General features: G+C 38.7%; 1 protein-coding gene across 1 annotated transcript in view; it reads right to left on the reverse strand.

Annotated features, from left to right (window-relative positions):
* Positions 1 to 20801, reverse strand: part of smyd3 (SET and MYND domain containing 3) — an 81967-nt gene extending 61166 nt beyond the window's left edge. Inside the window, exons 1-5 of the mRNA XM_061041065.1 lie at positions 20581 to 20801; positions 3249 to 3312; positions 3062 to 3169; positions 2658 to 2718; positions 2422 to 2564 (exon numbers count right to left, since the gene is read on the reverse strand). Coding sequence (XP_060897048.1) covers positions 2422 to 2564; positions 2658 to 2718; positions 3062 to 3169; positions 3249 to 3312; positions 20581 to 20741 — 537 coding nt within the window. The 5' untranslated portion in view covers positions 20742 to 20801. The remainder of the gene's footprint in view (positions 1 to 2421; positions 2565 to 2657; positions 2719 to 3061; positions 3170 to 3248; positions 3313 to 20580) is intronic.
* Between the last annotated feature and the right edge of the window lie 182 nt (positions 20802 to 20983).

The following is a 20983-nucleotide window of genomic DNA, read 5'->3' on the forward strand; positions in this document are numbered from 1 at the left end:
TCCAATCCCACACGTTCACACACATACGAGACAAACACATGCATATCCCCATCTCGTCAAAGATATTACACACACAATCTCTGTCTAACTTTCTCAATCCACCCCCATACTTCTTAATTTATTATGATATTTGTTTGTTTGTGTGTTTGTGAAGTGGGTACTGACACTGCAAAGATCCTGTCTTTACATAAAAGAAAGTAATCAAAAGGACTTTGGATCACTGTGCAAACATGCTAACAATGACAATGTTAGCATACTAACGGTAGCCACATAATAATAACTGTGAATGTTCAATGTTGCTATTTTGCAGGTTTTTGATCATGAATATGAATTAGACAACATGACATTCTGAAGTGACGATAATGATGGTGGCAAAGCCAGAGAACTGCCCCAGTTAACATTAAACTTCATCCTGCTGGAGAACATAAAGGTCTTTGAACATTTTTTGGGAGGATAAAAAAAGGCTAAAGGAAAAGTCCTAAGATCATTAAACTAAAAATAGGGTCTGCCCTAAATAGAATCCATCAAATGGGCATGTTTAAAATCCTTACCAGATTGCCCAAGATTAATCAAATCTTCAGATATTTAGTCTGGATGTTGTCCTTAGACTGTGTCATTAGGGCTAAAACCATCTCACTACAAAGTATGAGGAATCAATGAAAGGAGTTGTTTTTTTTAATCAAAATGTGATTTTGTCTAGATTCATGAAATAACGAAGAACCATCACTTTTATAATGAAGGTCTTGAATTACATCATAAACTCCATGGACTCAGAAGAATACGGTTTTGAACTTTTCTTAGATTTATCAACACCGATGAAAACTGTTCTGTCACAGAATTGTCTAAAATGTGTTCAATACAATGTGTCAGAGTTGAAGGTTTATCATCGAGCCTTTTAAATATACAAACTGGTGTCCCACAAGGGTCAATCACTGGTTCTATTTAATTTTTCAATTATTGATGTAAACTTAAAAAATATATTTTTATGTTGATGACAGGATTAAATATGATTCAACCTCCCCCTAAGAAACTATAAGATGTTTTAATGTTTTCAACAGTAACCTTTGTAAATTCAGACTTGTACTTGAAGCTAACAAAAAAAGTGCGTCTCTAGATCACAGAAAACAGTGAAATATCAGATACAGCCTTTGCCTTTTTTCTACAAGAAAATCTGTCTCTTAATTAAATCAAGTTTCTCACAAAAAGCTCAGACTGAAACAGTGTTTCCTCAATTAAAACAAACCCAGTTTTTTGTTTTAGTACAATGAAAAATCGCAGTTATACAACGTTAATGGTGTAGCTCCGTTATCTTGGATTTCACTAAACCCATTTAGAGTAGTTTTTTTTTTTTTTTTACAGTCAACATTTTAAAAACACAATTTGGAATAATCTACTAGTGAATGCTTATGTCCCTCTGGTGAAAGCTGCTTATTGGTAAATTGATGTGATTTCTGTTTGTATCATTTTTGTTTTTTCTGTGACATGTGAAACATTATATGTTGCTTTATATATACACCCTCTAGTAAAGGTGTTTTTGGAATTATTACAACTAAACTCTGACCTGGTTTGCATATTAAAAAAGCATGAGATGAAATAAGATGAATAACTTGTATGTCATAGTTCACAAGTAAGAATTGTGCATCTGTGACTTTGTTGTTTGTCGTTTTATATTTCTTCATTTCTGCCTGCGCTTACTTGTTTTTACTCCCTGCTTTTCTATTCATGATCAAGTTTTCTTAATTGTGTAGCACTTTGAGATTTGTTGTAAATGAAAAGTGTGCTACAAAATAGAATGTATTATTATTATAATGACTTTCATGTGTGTTTTTATGGAAACTCTTAACTCATCAGACAAGCTCAACAAATACAATCATTGTAATTGGACAAACAAAACACACACACACACACACACACACACACACACACACACACACTTCTTGGAAGACAAACACTTAAAGGCCAAAAAATGTTAAAGAGGAGTCACACAAGCAAACAGATAACAGAGGTAGAGCACAATCCAGACAAACATCTACACACACATTAAACTCGACTGAAGACAGCTGGTGTGTTTTAAGAGAATTAGACCTGAGGTTGTTCTGGGAATACTAACACACACACACACACACACACACACACACACACACACACACACACACACACACACACACACACACAAAAAGCCACATGAGGACCTAATCACAGGTGCTGGGAAGCTCTTAGACATATGTTGGGGTTCATCCAAAAGCAGCAGGAGATGCATATAGCAATAAACAGTTGTGTCTGTCTTTTGGTGAATATGTAGGCATGTATGTGTGTGTTGTCTCGTGTGCATGGGGGCGCCAAGGTGTAAACGTGTCTCTGTACTTTACACGAAAGCCAACACTGGCAGATTTGTATTGTGCTAAAATGGATTTAGCATACCTTTGCAATAAGGCTGAGGGGCTCTTGGCAGGAAGGAGGCAGGGCTGATGTCAGGTGAGGTACTTCCTGTTGCAGGTAGAGCTCCAACATGGACGCCAGCTCAGACAGACCTTGTTTCTTGTGCTCAGACATGGAGCTCAAATCTGCGAGAAATTAAAAACAATCATCTCCCTGCGTTACTTAACTGACATTAAATCAGAGCAATAAACACAGAGAGTCTTGCAGGACAGACTTACGTGATTCATGCTCCTCTAAAGGGTAGAGCTCCTCACCACCGCTGCTCTGAGACGGGTTTAACTAGAGAGAAAAAGAAGAAAGCGCTATCAGCATGTTATTATAGTAACAAAGACTTATGTTTTGCTACTGTTAAGCTTTATTTGTGGCACTCTTTGAAGCATATTGCTGTTGTTGGATTAGGTCCTGGAAAAGTTGAATCTCTCTGGCACCAAGAAAACTGTTTTTTTTGGCGCATGAAGATAAAAGATTTTTTAGAGTAAGAGTTAAGATGAATTTTCCTTCACTAACTGAGTTGCTTTTAACCCTTTTTGAAGAAATAAAGTATGGATGTAAAGTTTTTCATAATGTAACAAATAGGTTTTTCTTTTTGAACGTTTTTTCTGTGTGCGACATGAAGACATACCAGGGCCAAGATGATCCTCGCAGCAAGACGGACAGAGTCAGTGGGAATTCTCGGCAGGAGGCTTCGCAGGCATTTACACTCTCTCTTATGGTCGCACCATGCTTGTTTCTGAAGGAGAAGAGCTTATCAACAAACTGACAGACACACAAACTTGTATACACACACACACACACACTTTATACGCTACCTGGCAGGTGATGTTGCAGTAGCGGGCCATCTTGCACTGGGAACATCTCAACAAGGTCTCATGTCTAGACACAAGAAGAGAGAGAAAGGTAAGGTGATTCTGCAAAGATTTTCAACTGACCTTCGACAAGCATTACAGAAAACAAAATGATACAAAGTCTGACTCACTTTATCAAAAAGCTCTCAAGGCCAGGGGTAGCTATAAATAACAGCTCAAGAAGTGCATGAGTCAGCGAGCTTGAACAGGACCAGGACTATAGTCTCTTCTAAAATCTCTGTACATTTGATTTCTCTTACACCACTTCTGAAATTGTTCTGCAGCTCTATAAACAGAACAGTAAGCGCTCAACATCATTGTTCCTGCCAATATCTTGACCTTAACCCACGCAACAACCTTGTCTTATCCTTTTCTCTTTGCTACATTAAGCTGTGCGTATCCATTATCTTGTTTTATCCACCTACCCATCGTCTATGGGATCGTCTAAGAGCTATACATTAGGTACACTCTCCTCCATGTCACATCCTGTTAGTATCAAGATGTGTCAGAGCGCCTGTGTGCTTTCAGTGTCCACTCTGTGTGTGTGTGTGTGTCTGTCTTTGTGTGTGTACATGTTGTTTGTGTCTCCATGGTATGCTGTGCTTCTTGGAGTGACACTGCTGTCTTTTCCAGTTTGCCTGTCAGTGTGATAACAAGCCAGAGAACAGCAGAGTCTGCTTCACGCTGCCAATTACAGCCGGTAGAAAGGGCACCACAACACAAAACATACGCAAACACACTCAAACACCAACACACAAGAGACATGATGAGAATCACAGGAACTATGTCAAGGTGTGTTTGTGCATAGGTTACTATGATTCATAGAGATTATATACATTCATATTGCACTTACAATTGTTGTTCTTCTGATTGGTAAAATAGGTTACAAACAATACTTTAAGGCACAATATGCGACATTCTGAATATTAATATAGCAAAAATCTAATATACGCTATGTAAATATATACAGGAGTCAAACTCCCTCTGGATTTGTTGATCTCAGGTCTGTGTTCACATGGACAGACAGCACTTCCTTCAGCTTGTTAATGTGTCGCTCAAAGGCTCAAACATGTTTCATACATGTTTTCAAGTGAACCCCTCCCTGTCCAACCGTTTGCCCTGCCACCACATGGGGGGGGGGGGGGAGAGAGATGGCCCTGCCAACTCAGGGAAGCTGTGTCTAGCTGCATAAGAAAGAAATGACAAAGTGCTGTTGCAAATGAAGGAGAACCAGCAGCCTCTAGAAACTGAAGAAAAAACATTCTATGGCTCAAAAAGACAAACATAACAAATGAATCAACTTTGATATGCAGATCATTACTTGAAACTTGTCATTAGAGGTTTATTAGAAATAGTCTTCTACTGCTGCTAGTTAAACAGGATGAGAAGGGGGGGTAGCATGGGAGAGAGTATTTGTTTTCATCTGCTCTGAAAGTCCTATAGTAAGCCTTAAATACATCAACTTGCTTACAGAATGGAAATAATATAACATATTTATGCATTTATTTTTGATGACAGATTTGAAACGCCTCGTCGTGCAGGTTACCAGTCTTGGACTTTGGTCAACAGATGTTTCGGCTGTCTACACAGATGTTCCCTCTCACCTGCTCTTGCTGTAAGGTTTGCTGCTCTACCTTCTGCTTTGCACTGCCAGGGGTCAGCAAGGGCCAAGTCCCTGCTGCCAAGCTTACATTGCAAGTCACCCCCTAGCCTATCCTGCAGGTGGTTGGCCCTCAGGGGAAGCCACCATGTAATTCATTGTGTTAAGCCTGGCTGAGCTGTGTCTGAATCCTCACTACAAACTAAGTCAAACACATTTGTGTTATCCTCCCGTCACTGAGTCTCTTCATGATGTTCATGGACAAGACCTCAAGGTGCAGCCCAGAGGAGGACAGTGTTCGGTTTGGGGAAGTCAGACTGGCATCTCTGATATTTGCAGATGATGTGGTTCTGTTGGCTTTAACATTATACCTCCAGCAAGTACCTGGGCAGCTGCCAAGTGAGGAGCATTCAGGGTTAGAGTCAGCTGATTTAAGTCTAGGGCCATGGTTCACTCATGGAAACAGTGAGTTTTACCCTACAGAGCCTCTCAAGATTGGAAGTAATCTTATCTCTCTTTTATTCCGGTATTCAAATATGCATTAATTATTATTTCCAACTTTTCCACCCATGCATCTCTGTATGTCTGAAAACACAACACCATATTTGGCACTGTGCACGGTATTCACTGCCATATCCCAATAGATGCTGGAATCCACATTTTCCAGCAACGTTTAATTTGGACCAAAATCTGTGCTGCCAAATCAGGCTTGTTTGGAAGAGTTCATTTTGCGATTCGGTGCCTCTTGTGAGACATATTTTTTAATTTTGGATGATGTCCTTAGAGGTTGAAACAATGTTATTTTTGCACTGTCTGCCAGATGCTCTGGCCCTCCTGTTTGTTTAAATAGAAATTACATTGTGCCATATTTGCTCAATGACAGCCACTGGGACTTCTGTTATTGGCTGTGCCCCCCATAATGTTCAGTTGTCTACTGAAGCTCTTGAATCTCTGATGTTTGAATATGTTTTTTTATTGTTCAGGCAATTTATTATCATGTAGAGATGTATTATATAACACAAAAATCAAAAGACACAAATAAAAATATTATTTTTTATAATGTTTTGTTTCATACTAAATGTGTTAATATAACATAGATCATACCAGATGAAATCCAACTGGAGATGTTGCAATGATCGGGATGCTTTTTACGGCAGATTGTTTTGGTCTACCTTGAATCCTTTCTCTGAAGCAACATATTGTTAGACAGCTTGTGTGTAATGCTCGATTATTTCATATTAAACATTGTTTCTTCGCTTCAGTGAGGCAGATCTGCCAGATGCTTGGTCTCAAAACTTTGAATTTGTCTTCTTAAACATGTTCATATTGAAAGTCTCTAATGTAGACGCACATGCAATACGCGTACAACTGTGATGCTCGTGTTAATTTAAAATAAGGGCATCTGTATAGGGGGGTCTGGGTTAGCAGAGGAAAGGCTTGGTATAAACTCATATACACTAAGAAGTCTATTTTATGACAAGCAAAAGGGAGAGAAAATGACAATGCTTATTAAATGTTACAATGAATGGTATTATGAGCTTTCACAGACAGAAAATGAGGCAGTGGAGACTGTGTTTTGATGGATTTCAAAACATTAGCCCAGGGCTTATCTTACTAATATGGGACACTTATTAGATTGGACATATGAATGCTGTAGATGACAGAATAATCTTAAAGGCAAAAAAGCAGACATGTGTACAGTACAGTCACAGACGGTGTCATTTTGACAGATAGCTGTGGCCTGTTCATGTAGCGACGGAAGTTAAGTGTTTCCTATGACCATCCATTAGTTGTGTGAGTCTAGCTCCACTCCCACGTCTTCAAAAAGGTTTTCAAAACACACTCCTCTCCGCTCCTCACCCTCTTGGTCTGTGTATCGCTTTCCTCTCCGTCTCGTCTTTTTTTACTCAGTCGCTCTCTTCTCTCTTATGCCAATGTGTTTTTATTTGCTATGACCTTTCCTTACTTAAACCATTGGTACAATAATAGTCTATCTCTGGCACGGGGACTGATGGAAACACAGCTTTTCTTGTCATGTTGAGATTTAACAGAAACAAGGAACCCACCCACAGTTTAAGAAACATGCTTCAGCTATGAGACACGTAGTAATAACAGCAGATATGAGCAGGCCAGACCCAAACACAGACAGGTTCTGTGCAGCTTCAACAGATGAAAGGTGGTGACAAAACCTCAGAAGCTAAGAGTTTGGTCGCATCACACGTTACTAAACGCAGGAAGTCAATCCATCTAAACATGAACCTAGACAAACACTGCAACATTTTCAGTCCAGTTCTTGTTCTCTGTCTTTTGCTCTGTGGGAAGTCGTGCCCCTTAGGACGAAACACACACTGAAAGATCTAAACTGTCTGTATTTATTGCATTGATAGCAATAAAATATTAATATAAAAGCTGACACTATAGGTAAATCTGTTTAAATAAATAGATTCACATAAATATGGAGTCTAACAGAAGTGTGATTTATTGGCATATTGTTTATTGAAACCGAGCAGCAACCTTCGATGTTGAAAAACAAAGCCAATGAGGAAGTGCTAAATCCTGGAGTCTGTTGAGTGTAAGCTTGAGGCTGGCTGCAGAGTGCAGATACACAGGAAGTCACATACACTCCCATTCAAAAAAGCCAATTTATATGGCAAAATAAACATGTTTACAGCCTGGTACAAAGAAAGAACTAGGTCTGATAGCTCATTTCTCAATCAGCACACGCTGTATATTAGAGGTGGGGGAAAAAATCGATACAGCATATATCGCGATATTTTGTGTGGCGATATTATATCGTCTCATGGCTGCCAAGTATCGATATATTTAATATGATATTTTAGATATGCTTTTTAAAATTTGTAACTGCTGAAAGCGTTGCACAATTCATTTTGAACAAGTTGCATTGTTAAGAATCCAGAAATAAAAAGACTGAAGTGAGATGAATAGACTGAGATATTTTTCTTATTTGACAAAAGAGTTCTTGATTTATTTTATTTTAGTGGACATAATATGCTGTTAAAGAGCTTTATCGCAATATAATGTAATAATATCGCAATTCTCAGCATATCTCAAAATGTTTAAAATCGTAATAGACTCGTATCGTGTCTCGGGTATCGTATATCGTGGGGACTCTGATGATTCCCACCACTACTGTACATGGGGTGATTTTTTTGATAACACATCTATTTAGATTTTATGAAGGATTTCGCCTCAGCTCCAGCTCTGAGCCCGTCGTTAGGTTGACTAAAAGTTAGGCTGAGACAGGATTTCCAGCATGGCGACAGCCATCGCTGGGACTCCATAGCCGCCAACAGATTGGTGACGTCACTCAGGCTTCATCTAATAATATTTACAGTCGATGATTGAAACGCTTCAAATTCATCATGAAGCTTCTATTCTGTGTGATACTTTCAAACACATAACATGTCTGTGGGAATCCCTGTTCAGGCAGTGGGTGTAGAAAATGTGATGTAACAAAAGGGCTACAAAAAAAAAGACCAAACAAAAATAAATCAGATGTTGCACAGACAAATAAAGAACGTCATTGTCATTTAAACCAAACCATTTCATAAGGACTGATATCAGTGATATATTGTGTTATTTTCATGAGTGGATGGAGATGTTCACCCATTTTGAAACCATTCAACATTCATAGCCAGTTAAAATAATCTGAATGTATCAATATTTGGGTAAGGTTGTGCATCCAGGTTAATGTTGTTATAGGTTTATAACCACTCAGCCAAACTGTTGAACCGTTCAACTATTAACCAAACTTCTAAATGTTTTAATAAAAGATGGATCTGCTTGATTAAGACTTTCAGAATAAAAGTACATGTTGTCTGGCTCCAGCTTCTTAAATGTTAACATTCTCTTGTTTTTGACTCCACTTCTACGGTTACCTTCATATCTTTGGTTTATGTGTAAAACGAAACATATGAGAACATCCTCATGTCATCTAGGAAACAGTGATTGACATTTTTTAACTATTGTATGTCATCTTATAGAACAAACTTTAATTTAAAAGTTAATTAGAGGATGTATTTAGTATCTGCCCTTATTTTATTTTTCTCAATTGAGTTTATCTAAATGAACAATACCAACGTAAACATCAAAAATGTAAATGTAAATATAACACTAACAGTGATGAGACTTTTATATTCACTGCTTAAAGCAATGGAAAGGATCCAACAACTGAGTCACTGCACGAGAGAGAAATACAGAGAAAGATGTGAGAGATAAAAATATAATGAATACTGAGCCACATTAACGCATACATTCACCTCAGCACAGCAACTGTTGTTATGGTGACCACCTCCAGGCTGATCAGCTCTCAGCATTCACACATGTATAAACACAGTATATACATATGTTTGTCACTGTACAGATCACACTCTGATGATTCACGTGTTCATGCAGGACTGTGGGTTTCTATCTGGAGTGAACATAATTGAATATTTCCTCTCAGTAAGAATTGCATGGCACTCCTGAAAAACAAATCTTTCTGCTCTTTGCTCTCTGCAAAAGAGAGGACGGGATTAGGTGAAATGTGATTCATGTTGATTTCTTGCTCAATCTCTCCAACTTGCAGTATAATAATTATAAGACAATCTGAAATGTCTGACTATAGCTCCATAACAACAACAAAAACAACAACAAAAACATATTTTATAGTAAGATCTTGTAGTTCATAAGTTCAGCTTCCTGTTCATCCTTTGGGATTCTCTGGTGCAGGAAGAAACAAACTCCCACACACTCTGTACATTAATATCAGGACTCAAACGCACAGTGAGAACGCTGCTCTGGCCTCAGGGCAATGATTAACAAGAGTCCAGATCATACACTATGTACAGTATGATACATACACTGATGTAACATAACAGCAGTCTAAATATAGATGTGGACAATTACAGCAAATAAAGGAGGATCAAAATAAACACAAGAAGACAGCAAGAAAAAACAGAAGAGTTCAAATGAACAGCCCTCATCAGGTCATTAGTACGCAGCAGATCTATACTTTCTTTTAGTAGAACATGAATCCTCTGATAATCAGTCTCATAGTCAGTTCTGGTTTTTTTCCTATCTCCCCTTGTCCTTCCTCTCCTGCTGTGTCTCTGTTAGATGTTGTGTGAAGTGATGGTCTTCTGGATGGCAGGTCCATGGTGGGACTGCAGTCACAAGAGAAACTCATGAATAACATTAAATGAGTTTCATTAGAAACATGAATTAAAAATCTGACATCCGCTCTCCCTCTCTCTCTGCAGCCCCTCCTCTTCAGCTCAATGTCATACCCTCTTTCTTATTTTACACTTTTTTTTCCCTCTTCATCCACCGCTAACATAACCATTAGGTCATTCTTGCTTTCAATCCCTCCATCTTTCATTTTACTTCCTCCTCCACACAAGGAGTGGGATAATAATCAATTGATGCCAATATCCTGATTATAAAACTGTTACATGTTACACTGTTACATCTCTGCTATGTAAGCATAATGGAAGACGCTGAATCTGCTAGAAAACAATACATTAAGAGGTCGTATGTAATCTATCCATCCTGTTCCTCCTGCTGCTTGGTTATTGGTACATCATCATACATGTTTTGCTATTAAAGAAGTTTGACTGAACATAAGATGCACAGCACAAACGTCTCTCTTGTGACTGCTCACTGCCATTTTGCCTATTACATATTATTGTGTTATATATGAAAATATAAAAATGAATCAGTTTGCTAGATGGATCAGTTTCAAACAGAAGATATTGATTTGAAATAAAAAAATGTAACCTTTTAATATAGACCTGGGTCATTTGGATGGACCTGGGTACGTGACCTTGGACCTGAGACAGCAGGGTCTGGAACAGGGATAGGAGAGTTGGGGGGGAGGGGATGACCTGCAGAACGACTGAAGGTGGGAGTCAAACCAGTGGCCGCAGCTTTGAGAGCTATAACCTTTGTACATGAGACACACGATTTAACCACCATTCAGCTAAACAGGCAGACCTAGTTCAATTTGCATTCATATTCAGTATAAACATAAAAGGCCAGATATCTATACATCTGAATGCTGGCCCTTTTTTTAAAAATGAGTTGATCACTCATGCACTGTGTTCTCAAGTTGTGCAAACTGTCAAACAGGAAAACATCATGAAATCCTGAAAAAGCTGATTTCTCTAAATGAATCAAAGTCATGTGCAAGTTAGCAGACGATGTGACAGAAATGAGTGGAGAAAAGAAGTCAGGAAGAAATGCAGAAAAAGAAAAAAATGAAGGAGGTAAAATCCGTCACCAGACAGCAGAGAAGTAACTGAAACGTTTTTCACATTGGTATGCTGGAGCAGAAATGTGTGCACTCACATGTGTGTATATATAAGCGGTCAATGTTGTTAAATCTTTGCTATCGGACGCCTAATTAGGCCTACCTCAGCATCCTCTATTGGTGTTTGTGTGTGTAGCATGGTAATTAATTTCCCGTGAGTATTTTCTGCTGTGCTGCAGCCATGAGAGAGGGCTGGTTGGTTCTGTATTCATGTGTGTTTGTGTGCTAATCATTAGTGTGCTCCTCTTCTCTGGGCTGTGCTGTCGTGCCTGAGTGGATTTTTTCATTTCCAGGCTGAGTGGCCAACACAGCATGCTACGACTCCCTTTCATGGGACACCTTACAGTGTGCGAGTACGTATGCAGATTAAATCACTGAGAAACATATCATAAAAAATCAACTTCAACATTCCTGATGCCATCAAAGAGGTTCAAGCTGTCTGCATAGTTTGTTGATACTGAAGACAACATGAAACTGGTTCTTTAAAAGACCTTTCAGCACAGACCTTCCTCTCCAGCCCTGCTCCTGTGTATTACAGTGTAGACGTGAGAGGATGTAAGCATGAGTATCGGATTAATGAGCTGCACTTCCTGAAGGGACACTACTGCCATCTAGTGTTCACTACACACTCAAGAGTACCACCACAACACAACTAATCCACTCTGCACAATGCACACATCCACGGCACAGCAACACGTCAACACATCGGTTTAGTTGGTGACTAGCATATAAAGTACCTTTGCCAGTGTGTGTGTGTGTGTGTGTGTGTGTGTGTGTGTGTGTGTGTGTGTGTGTGTGTGTGTGTGTGTGTGTGTGTGTGTGTGAGAGAGAGAGAGACGCCAGCTGTGCTGCCATCCCAGCCGTCCTGCAGCTCTTGCTGAGTTCTTAATGGTTGTTTAGAGGATGATTCATTGACACCTGAGGGGACTCATGTGGGACGAGTCTCCTTATGGCTTTATTATCATGATGATGAGAACATGCACACACTCACTCATGCAGTGTGGCCTACAGGGAACAACGTGCCTTAAGGAACAAAATCATTTTTAGTTGTTTAGTATTTTCCTCTTTAAAAGCAACCTAAATTATCATAGCTATAGGTGATTACTTTCAGTAAAGAACCTTATTTGTAAAGCTAGTTTTGAAGAAAATAATTTGACCATTTATATAAAATTCCAAAATTCATGGTGTAAAAACTAAAAACCTTCGTTTAGATAAACACCGAAGACCAAAGGAGAGAAATGATCATTAGGATGGAAGTTATAAAATAATTATTCACAGACTCAGCCCATTGCACTTCACTGTACATAAAGTTATTCCAGAGTTTAGGGGCTGCTTGTTTTGTGGTTTTGTGGCTCATTAATTTACAAAAGAACATGATGATAGTACATAGAATGTAGAGGTACTTTACAGTGCATTAATAGTACATTATTGTGATGGATTTGTGCAATTACAAAAAAGACAAAGTCCTCTAGGGGGCTGTAATAAAGGCAGGTATAACTGTCGAGGTGCGCTACAATGAAATAGATCTGACCTTTGATTTATTTTCTGAGCTATTAGCATGTCTCCAGACGCCAAGCATAAGTTCAAGAATTTCTGGGTTGGCATCAAAAAGCACAAATTAAGTTTCAATATTAAAACAGCAACTCAAGTCTTTTGTAAAAAACAAAAGAATAAAAAATAAAGAATACAATTTTTTTTTTTTTTCAGGTTTGATGTTGGTTATTCAGGAAACACATCCCGGCCACATGGGGCTTAAATTGTGTTTTACTTTGTGTTACAGTTTTGCTGTTAGTATTGAGAGAGACATTAGCATGAACAAATAACACATGCACTACGCTGAATAATGTGACTCTGCAGGGAGTCTTTACTTATTTATTATATTCCACTGGGGAACAAACACACAGATTTGGAGTCTTGCACTCGCTGCTATGATACACAGACTTTCATTAATAATGTTGCTCTTAACCAAACTAACCCAGAAAAAATGTAATAATGTCATCCTTATTATGACTGATATAAAATGTTTGGAGAGACAAGTGGTCCTCAAAAGAAGAGGTTCTGCTTGATGAATACTAAGCATTATACACAAGGCGAGGTGTGTTCCCAATTTACTGCAAATCACTTGGATTGCAAATCATCCAGCTGTGAGTGTGAGTGTGTGTAAGTGTGCATGTTTTGTGTGTTTTCTAAACACCAAGATGTTTGGAGACGCCTGGGTATCTATCTGCAGGAGGCAGAGAAAGCTGAAGGGACATGGAGAAGAGACAAGAGGAGGAGGAGGAAGCAGATGCACGGAAAATAATCGACATCAGGAATGAGGCAGGGAGAAAAAGCAGGGCCAGGTGGGACTTAAAAAGAATACAAGTGAACAACGAGGAATGAGCTCGTGGAGGAGAAGAGTCAGTGTAGAAAAGCAGGGAGATGGAGGTGAGAAATTGAGGAAGACACAGATGTCAGAAGAAGCAGATGGGAGGATAAATTGAGAGGAGGTAAGAAGTGAATGGAGGAGGAGTGCTGATTTGCCTTTTGAACTCCTTCCCTCCTCTCATCTGCTCCCGCTCATCTTTCTGTTGGCTCGACTATCTAAAGAGGCAATCTGCATGCTTCATATAACACTGCATCAGCACGCTGTTATTATCAGTATGAGTGAGAAAGTGAGAAAAAGGTGGAAAGAGGGTGTGTACTTAAGCATGAGATAAAATGAGACATGAGAGTGTGCGTGAGTTTGAGAGTTAGGGAGTGTGTTTGACAAAGATAGTGTTTGTGCAGGAATATACAAACAGCTAATACACCAAGAAAAGATCCTTATTTAAAAATGATGAAGTGTGTGTATTTGTCAATGATGATGATGTACACACATCGAAGGAGAGTCAGAACACACATTGTATGAGAGCGGACTCTTTGCATACATTCACTGGCCGTGCAGAGGACTAAGATATTCTTCAGAGGAAAATCAAGACAAGAATATAAACTCCTCAAAAAAAGTTTGGAAACGTTATTTCGGTCACTTATTTCTCCCCTTTAATAATACTAATTTGTGTTGTGTTTTATATCGTTGGAAAGCCTGATTAGTCACCTTTACAACGAGGTATATCTATTCCGCTATAGACGTACGTGAAACGTGATATTTTTGACTGATTAGAAACCTCTCTTATGTGTACAGATATTCAGCTGTCTCACGAGGTACAGTAACATCACTGTGGGTAAGCCAGGTCTGTTGAGCCTTAAATCAAAGTTTTCAGTGTCATCATGAACCAGCTTAAATTAAATGTCAAACATCCCTTTTGTGTGAGCGTGCACAGAGCCTAATGATGACAGCCTTAGTTAACAAGGACATCTGTTCAGTCCTCCATACAAACCTACATTATTTCAAAGCACCAATATGTGACAAACGACTGAGCTGAGCTGACCTTTAACTAGATCCTGTTGGATGAACAGCAGACTCGTCAACTAATGTTTAAAGGGCATTGAGTCTTCTTTCAGAGAGGGAATATAGCTTCCTGTTCTTTTAATACTGATGAGAACTGGGATTCAAAAAAACATTCCTTATCAGCAGCATCCATCTGGGATATTTGCAAAAGTGCCTCTGAAGCTGTCCTCTGTTAGGTCATTTTACTAAACCCATGTTGGTTAAATGTTTGTGATTAACCTGTTCAATCATTTGTACTGAGGCAGAGTCATGTGCAACTGAAAGATCGAATCAAACTAGAGCTTGCAAATGTGTCTGGTTCCTACAGACTAGTTCAGATGCAATCTGAAGGGAAGTGTAGATAAAGATTTTTTTAAAAAGATACTGAATTAAAAACAAGATAAGTGTTGTAAATAGATACTGCCTCATACTCTTTTTCAAAGCCGAAACAATTCTGATTAAACCTCCTGAGTACATCTACCGCTAGGAATAATTTAACCCATCAATAACAACTCACCATGAATCCCAAACATACTGTATGTGTCTGAATTATCAATGGTGTAGTGTTAGTGTCCCTCTGACCCCATGTGTTCTAACATGTTAAAGATGATAGATATTATATTTTCTGCTGGTGTCATGGTTTGAGTTCAGCCTCTTCCAGGTTTGTCTTTTCCTCTTTTATGTGTTGTTTTTGAACTAGTGTTGATATTTTAAATTCAGCTGAAATTAGAACAAACTGCTCAGTCAAACACTTGTCATGTTTGAATAATGAAGGCCTCCTGGTAATTGGTTTATCTAACTTTGAATCAGAAATAAGTCCCTATAAATAAGACAAAAGTTTGAGATGTTTTGTTGTTGTTGATTGCACAGTGCTGCTTTGCGTGCTTGTGTGTGTGTGTGTGTGTGTGTGTGTGTGTGTATAGTGTGTCTTTGTGTAACTGTGCGGTCCAAGGAGACAGTGAGTGAGAGATTGGTGTCAAATATAAAGACTTCATCTGACAGAGATAATGTTGCCCTGCACCCATCACCTAACATCAGACACTTAAGCGGATGAGCACACACACACACACATGACCTGACAGAAAAGAGAAACACATCTAAAAACCCATCAAAGCCCTGTGTGTGTGTGTGTGTGTGTGTGTGTGTGTGTGTGTGTGTGTGTGTGTGTGTGTGTGTGTGTGTGTGTGTTTGATGTGTTATCTGTCCAACAGAGACAGTGTGTCGCCTCTCTCTACCTTCATCTCTCTCTGGAACTTCCTCTTCTTCCTGTCACAGTTTGAAGGCAAATCTTTATCTGTCACCATGACTGAGGAGGTTCAGTCTCCAGCTTCATGCAAACATTTAAAGCAGAAACAGTTGATTTAAGGACAATCAGTGATTTACATATGAGTTGTAAAAACAAACAACAAACTAGGACTGCAACACTGCTCAGCTTTATAACCAGATGATGGAAAACAAAACTGCAATAAATGTTTATGTTTCACCTATAAATGAAGTCCAAACTTAAAAGCTGCTGTCTGCCTCTCATTACGTTTTCACAGGAACATCATTAGCTGACACCTCAGTGATGACACATCCTGCCTCAGGTCACAAAAACTTAATATACATTAAACCAACAAAGGGTGTGTAATCACCATTTACAATTGTTATCAAATATTTTAGACTACACAATAGCTACCATAAGACAGCAGTTAGCATTAACATTAAAACCCTTACGAGCTAACAGCTAGCTTTGTAACATGCAACAAAACACGTCAACATATCAACATTATACTTTTGATGACAGCATTCATTCACTGAGGGGGAAATGGCTTTTGTGTGGATATGGTGAATAACATTACCAGAATATAACACACCTGATACTGAACTTCAAAGGTGTAAGACATAAAATAAAAATCTAAAAGAACCCCCCAGATTTCAGGGAAAAGTGATTATCAAAGAGATTCTTGTACAGGGTAATTTAACACTCAAAAATACAACTGTTTTCAAATACTGCTTTACTTTGCATTTCTCCATTTAAAATAAATGAAAAATTCTACCAGGATTTCTACAAAATTACACTTTCAATTTATCTGTTCACACATCTCTGTGCTCTTTGTGAGTCTGATCAACTTAATTTAATGGTAGTTTGTTAGTATATATGTGTGTGTGTGTGTGTGTGTGTGTGTGTGTGTGTGTGTGTGTGTGTGTGTGTGTGTGTGTGTGTGTGTATGCCTACTCCCTTTATCACTCATTACTTACAAACAGCCTTCAAGGCAATAATTAGCTTCAACTTTGATGCCCACCTCTTTCCCACCTCCTTATTTAATTCACAAAGATACAGAAAAAAACAAAGTACATGTTTCTGTTGTTCTTTCAATGACTGACACACACACACACACACACACATATACACACACACATATACACACACACACACACACACACATGCATTTACACGGACACACGCTGTGAGACTAATTGTGTTTTAGTGTAAAAATGGCAGAACATTTTTTCACACCTCTGAGACCAATCTCTGTCCAGGGCTGCGTTTGGTTTCTTGTTTGTGTGTTTTCGTATGCTGTGAACACACGTCCATTGTTCTACAAGTGCTGCAACACTAACAAACCACTCACTGATATCAAATCGATAAAAGACACAAAAAGACATTCAGGTTGATGAGTGTCAGCCACAAACCAAGCAGAGGTATCTATGCCACTTACTCAATACATCAGAGACATCATCATGCACAACTTGGGCTGCATCTTACTCCAAACACAAGCACACACATGTACACATACCCCTCTGACACATGAAAAATAATGGAATTCAGTGGAGGCCAAATCATTGAAATTTATTATTGATTTATTTTGTTACAACTCCATCTCCCTGTATGATGATGAAGGGTCATTTTTGTTTCAGATATTAAATAAATGTTAAGTTATTGTTGTGGCTTGTAGCATGCAGACTTAAAACTGTGTGTGTGTGTGTGTGTGTGTGTGTGTGTGTGTGTGTGTGTGTGTTGATGTTGGGACACAAACCAGACAAGACCAGCTGCTGCAGGTTGATGAAATGCTTTGAATAGCAACCTGCTTTGAATACAAGAACCATATTGGCGTGTGCACCACTCTTTGATACGATTATTTATTTACCATTATTACCAGAAATATTACCACTTTGCCTAAGCACGGTACAGGGGAACTTTGCTATAGTGTGAGTGCGCCCTAAGATGCTAGCTACAATGTAGAAATTGGTGCAAGTTGGCAAACATCAGCAATTTGGAAATGTTTTACACTGAATAGACAAGAACATGAACAGTATGCAAAGGTTGAGTTTTAGGTGGTAATATTAGTGCTGCCATACATGCTTAGCAGTACACTGTAGGCCAACATCTTTTACATAGGCTAGTTGTTGTGTACTCCCCTGGAGTCAGATTGTATTTGATGTTGGTAAAAGCACAAACAAGTTCATCAAAAAGAAAGTAAAGTGGGATATTCTGTGATAGAGGTAAGAACTGCATTAAGGTTATTTGAGGCATTTAATGGTTCTGGTTAAGGTTATTGTAAGTATCTAGGAAGTCAGTGTAATACAAAAGATTACTAACATAATGTTTTGTGTTTTTGAGTGTCTGACATCTTGAAATGTAATTATGTGGAAAATGAAAAAGTCACAAAAGATATGTTTATTTCAGCTACTTATAATAAACAGACGCTATACAGTCTAAAATGTGCAAACCCAGGAACATCCAGCACCCTTCCTCTCGCTCTGGTTATAAATGCCTGACAGCCTGTGAGGGGATCAACTGGAGGAATAAATCAGATTACATCAAGTAAACAACACTGCCCTGCTGATACTTCATGGAGCAGCAATTCTCCACATTTACATCCCTGCAGGGTGCTTGTTAGCTTTTCTTTAGCCAGAGAAAACGACTGAGCTGACGTTACAGTAATTCAGGGAGGGAAAAAACACACACACATACACACAGCAGCTAGTAGCAACAGTCCTCTGCTGCTGTCCATGGAGCAGTATGGGGATAAAGCATCTTTCCAGAGATGTTTGGACAGTTATGGATAATAATTATAAACTTTATTATCGCTGAATAAAGTGGGTGTTCCTCAGAGCTACATGAACAGATCCCTGATTGAAGATGCTGTTAAATAAGAGAGAGTGACAGCAGAAGCAGAGACATGCTGATTGCACTCTGACACAGTGATGCAATATAAGTGATGAAGGGATTTGTTGTAGTGAAGCTAGACTGGACTGGACTTAGAGAGCGAACCTGAGGAAGCCACTCTGTGAAACGCGTTGTTCACTCCAATGTTTTGTATGCATTCAACTTTAAAGTCAATCTGATCAATCCTGGTGTGTGCTGGATGACTCTGATCTTGAAAACTACAATGGACTGCTCCATTGTACAGCTCTGAATACCATGCTGTGTGCAAAATAACAGAGGTGTGTTTATGTGTGATTATTTGTTATTTACCCAGCACACAACCTGCACCAACATATTTTATATGCAGAATAGATGAAGCTACATAAGCTACGTTCTGTCCAAATAAATACACACAGCCAAAGTCATACATACTCATATTTGCTTTTAAAACCTACTGAATAAGTTCAGTTCAAAACTCTTCTCCTAAAACTGAAACTACAAAACCAAATATTGTCAACATCTCTACTCAAGTTATTTATTTGAATAGAGTCCGACTGACTCGGACAATATAATAATAAATATGTTCTGATTCTGAATATGTCAGAGCATATTTATTGGAAGCCATAGTGATATTTTACGATTAAATGTGATACAATGGAAAAACAACAAAACTAAAATACATACACATAGATCAGTCATACAGTAAGAACACACACACATTCAGCTATTTTCTGTCATTGTCATATTACAGTAGATCTGTCTCACTCTCAGCTTTCATCAAACAGTGGGGTCTTTAGTCTCCCTCAGGTTATAACGCTCAGATCAGAAGCCGTCAATCAGCCGAATAATCCTAACGATGTAAATGAATGCTGTAATTCTTCCAAAGAGTAGAGAGTATAAGAGACTGAACATACTCTGAAATTCATAACTAGACATGAGCCTCTTCTTTATTAGTTTTCCCAGCGGCTATCTGCATTAACAACTCTCATTAATCACCTTTCATTTGCTGCTGAGGTGCATGGACTTACTGTATATAGCCCACAGGCCTTTACCCATTTAGATTTTATTCACCTTGCAGTGCCTGCACCATGAATCAGCACATAGTCTGCCATACTGCAGCTTGTCTTTCTTGTCCAATCTCATGAATCAACCTACATGAGTTTAACTTGATGAAGAGAAAACAGCAGTGTTGCCATTAGGCAGCTAGCTGCACAAATATCACAAGTAAATAAGATGAAACAGGACAAATGCTACACTCATAATACTGTATCTCTGCCACATTCAGAATGTCTTTAGGCAGGTGAATAGTGGTTTGGGTGTGAAAAATAATAGGGCTTCCTTGGCTGAGCAGAAAACACCTTTTTACATTAAGGGAATGCACAAACTTTATTGTTGGATAATTGTCTTCATTTTCGATATTTAAAAATAGAAACACATTTGCACATCACCATCAACTTTTGGAGTCATCTCTCTGAAACGACGACAGAGCAATGCTGCCATCTAGTGACCAGCTTAAACAACCAGCTCAAGTTGCATCTCAAAGTGTACATTTGATGTAGCAGCTGGAATATCTCGCACAGCAGCATCAACACGAATACAGACAGTTTTAAATAAAGACCGTATTAAATGTTATATAGCATACAAAAGTCTGACAGAAAAGCGACAGCCGAGATACAGAGCGATTTGAGTATTTGGTCTGCTTATCTGCTTTACAAAGCTACTCAAATTGCTGACATGATACACAAACATGTCCTTATTCACAGCACCACTGGCACTGACTACAGTATCCTATAGCCTTCATTAAACCAGCTATTTCTAGTCTCTGTAGGGTAAGAGATGTCTCACCGTGTAAAGCAGTGGTGGCAGACTTCTTTGGCATGTTTGTTGGAGACACAGCACGCCAGCGGCTCGGCAGAGTACACCAGCTCTCCTCTTTTGATACTGGCTGTAGCCCGCAAACCATTACCCTTCCCCGGGCTGACAAAACGCTCCAGCCTGGGTGCCATGGTTGATTTTCCCTCCACGTGAAAACGACCAGTGTTTACATCCGCCCTTGCGTCGTGACGTCACAAACACGTAAACACCCATGTGGAAAAAAATATAGTAGCCTACTACTAAAGTTAATGTTAAATACTAAAGATCATCTCGAACAGTGGTATTCTTTTTGTAAAAACAAAATAGTTAAAGAACATGTGTTCAAATAAGATGTTTTCACGTTAAAACTGTATTTATCGCGTTATAAGATGTG

Source organism: Labrus mixtus, chromosome 1 (genome assembly GCF_963584025.1).
Source record: "Labrus mixtus chromosome 1, fLabMix1.1, whole genome shotgun sequence".
Lineage (NCBI taxonomy): Eukaryota > Metazoa > Chordata > Actinopteri > Labriformes > Labridae > Labrus > Labrus mixtus.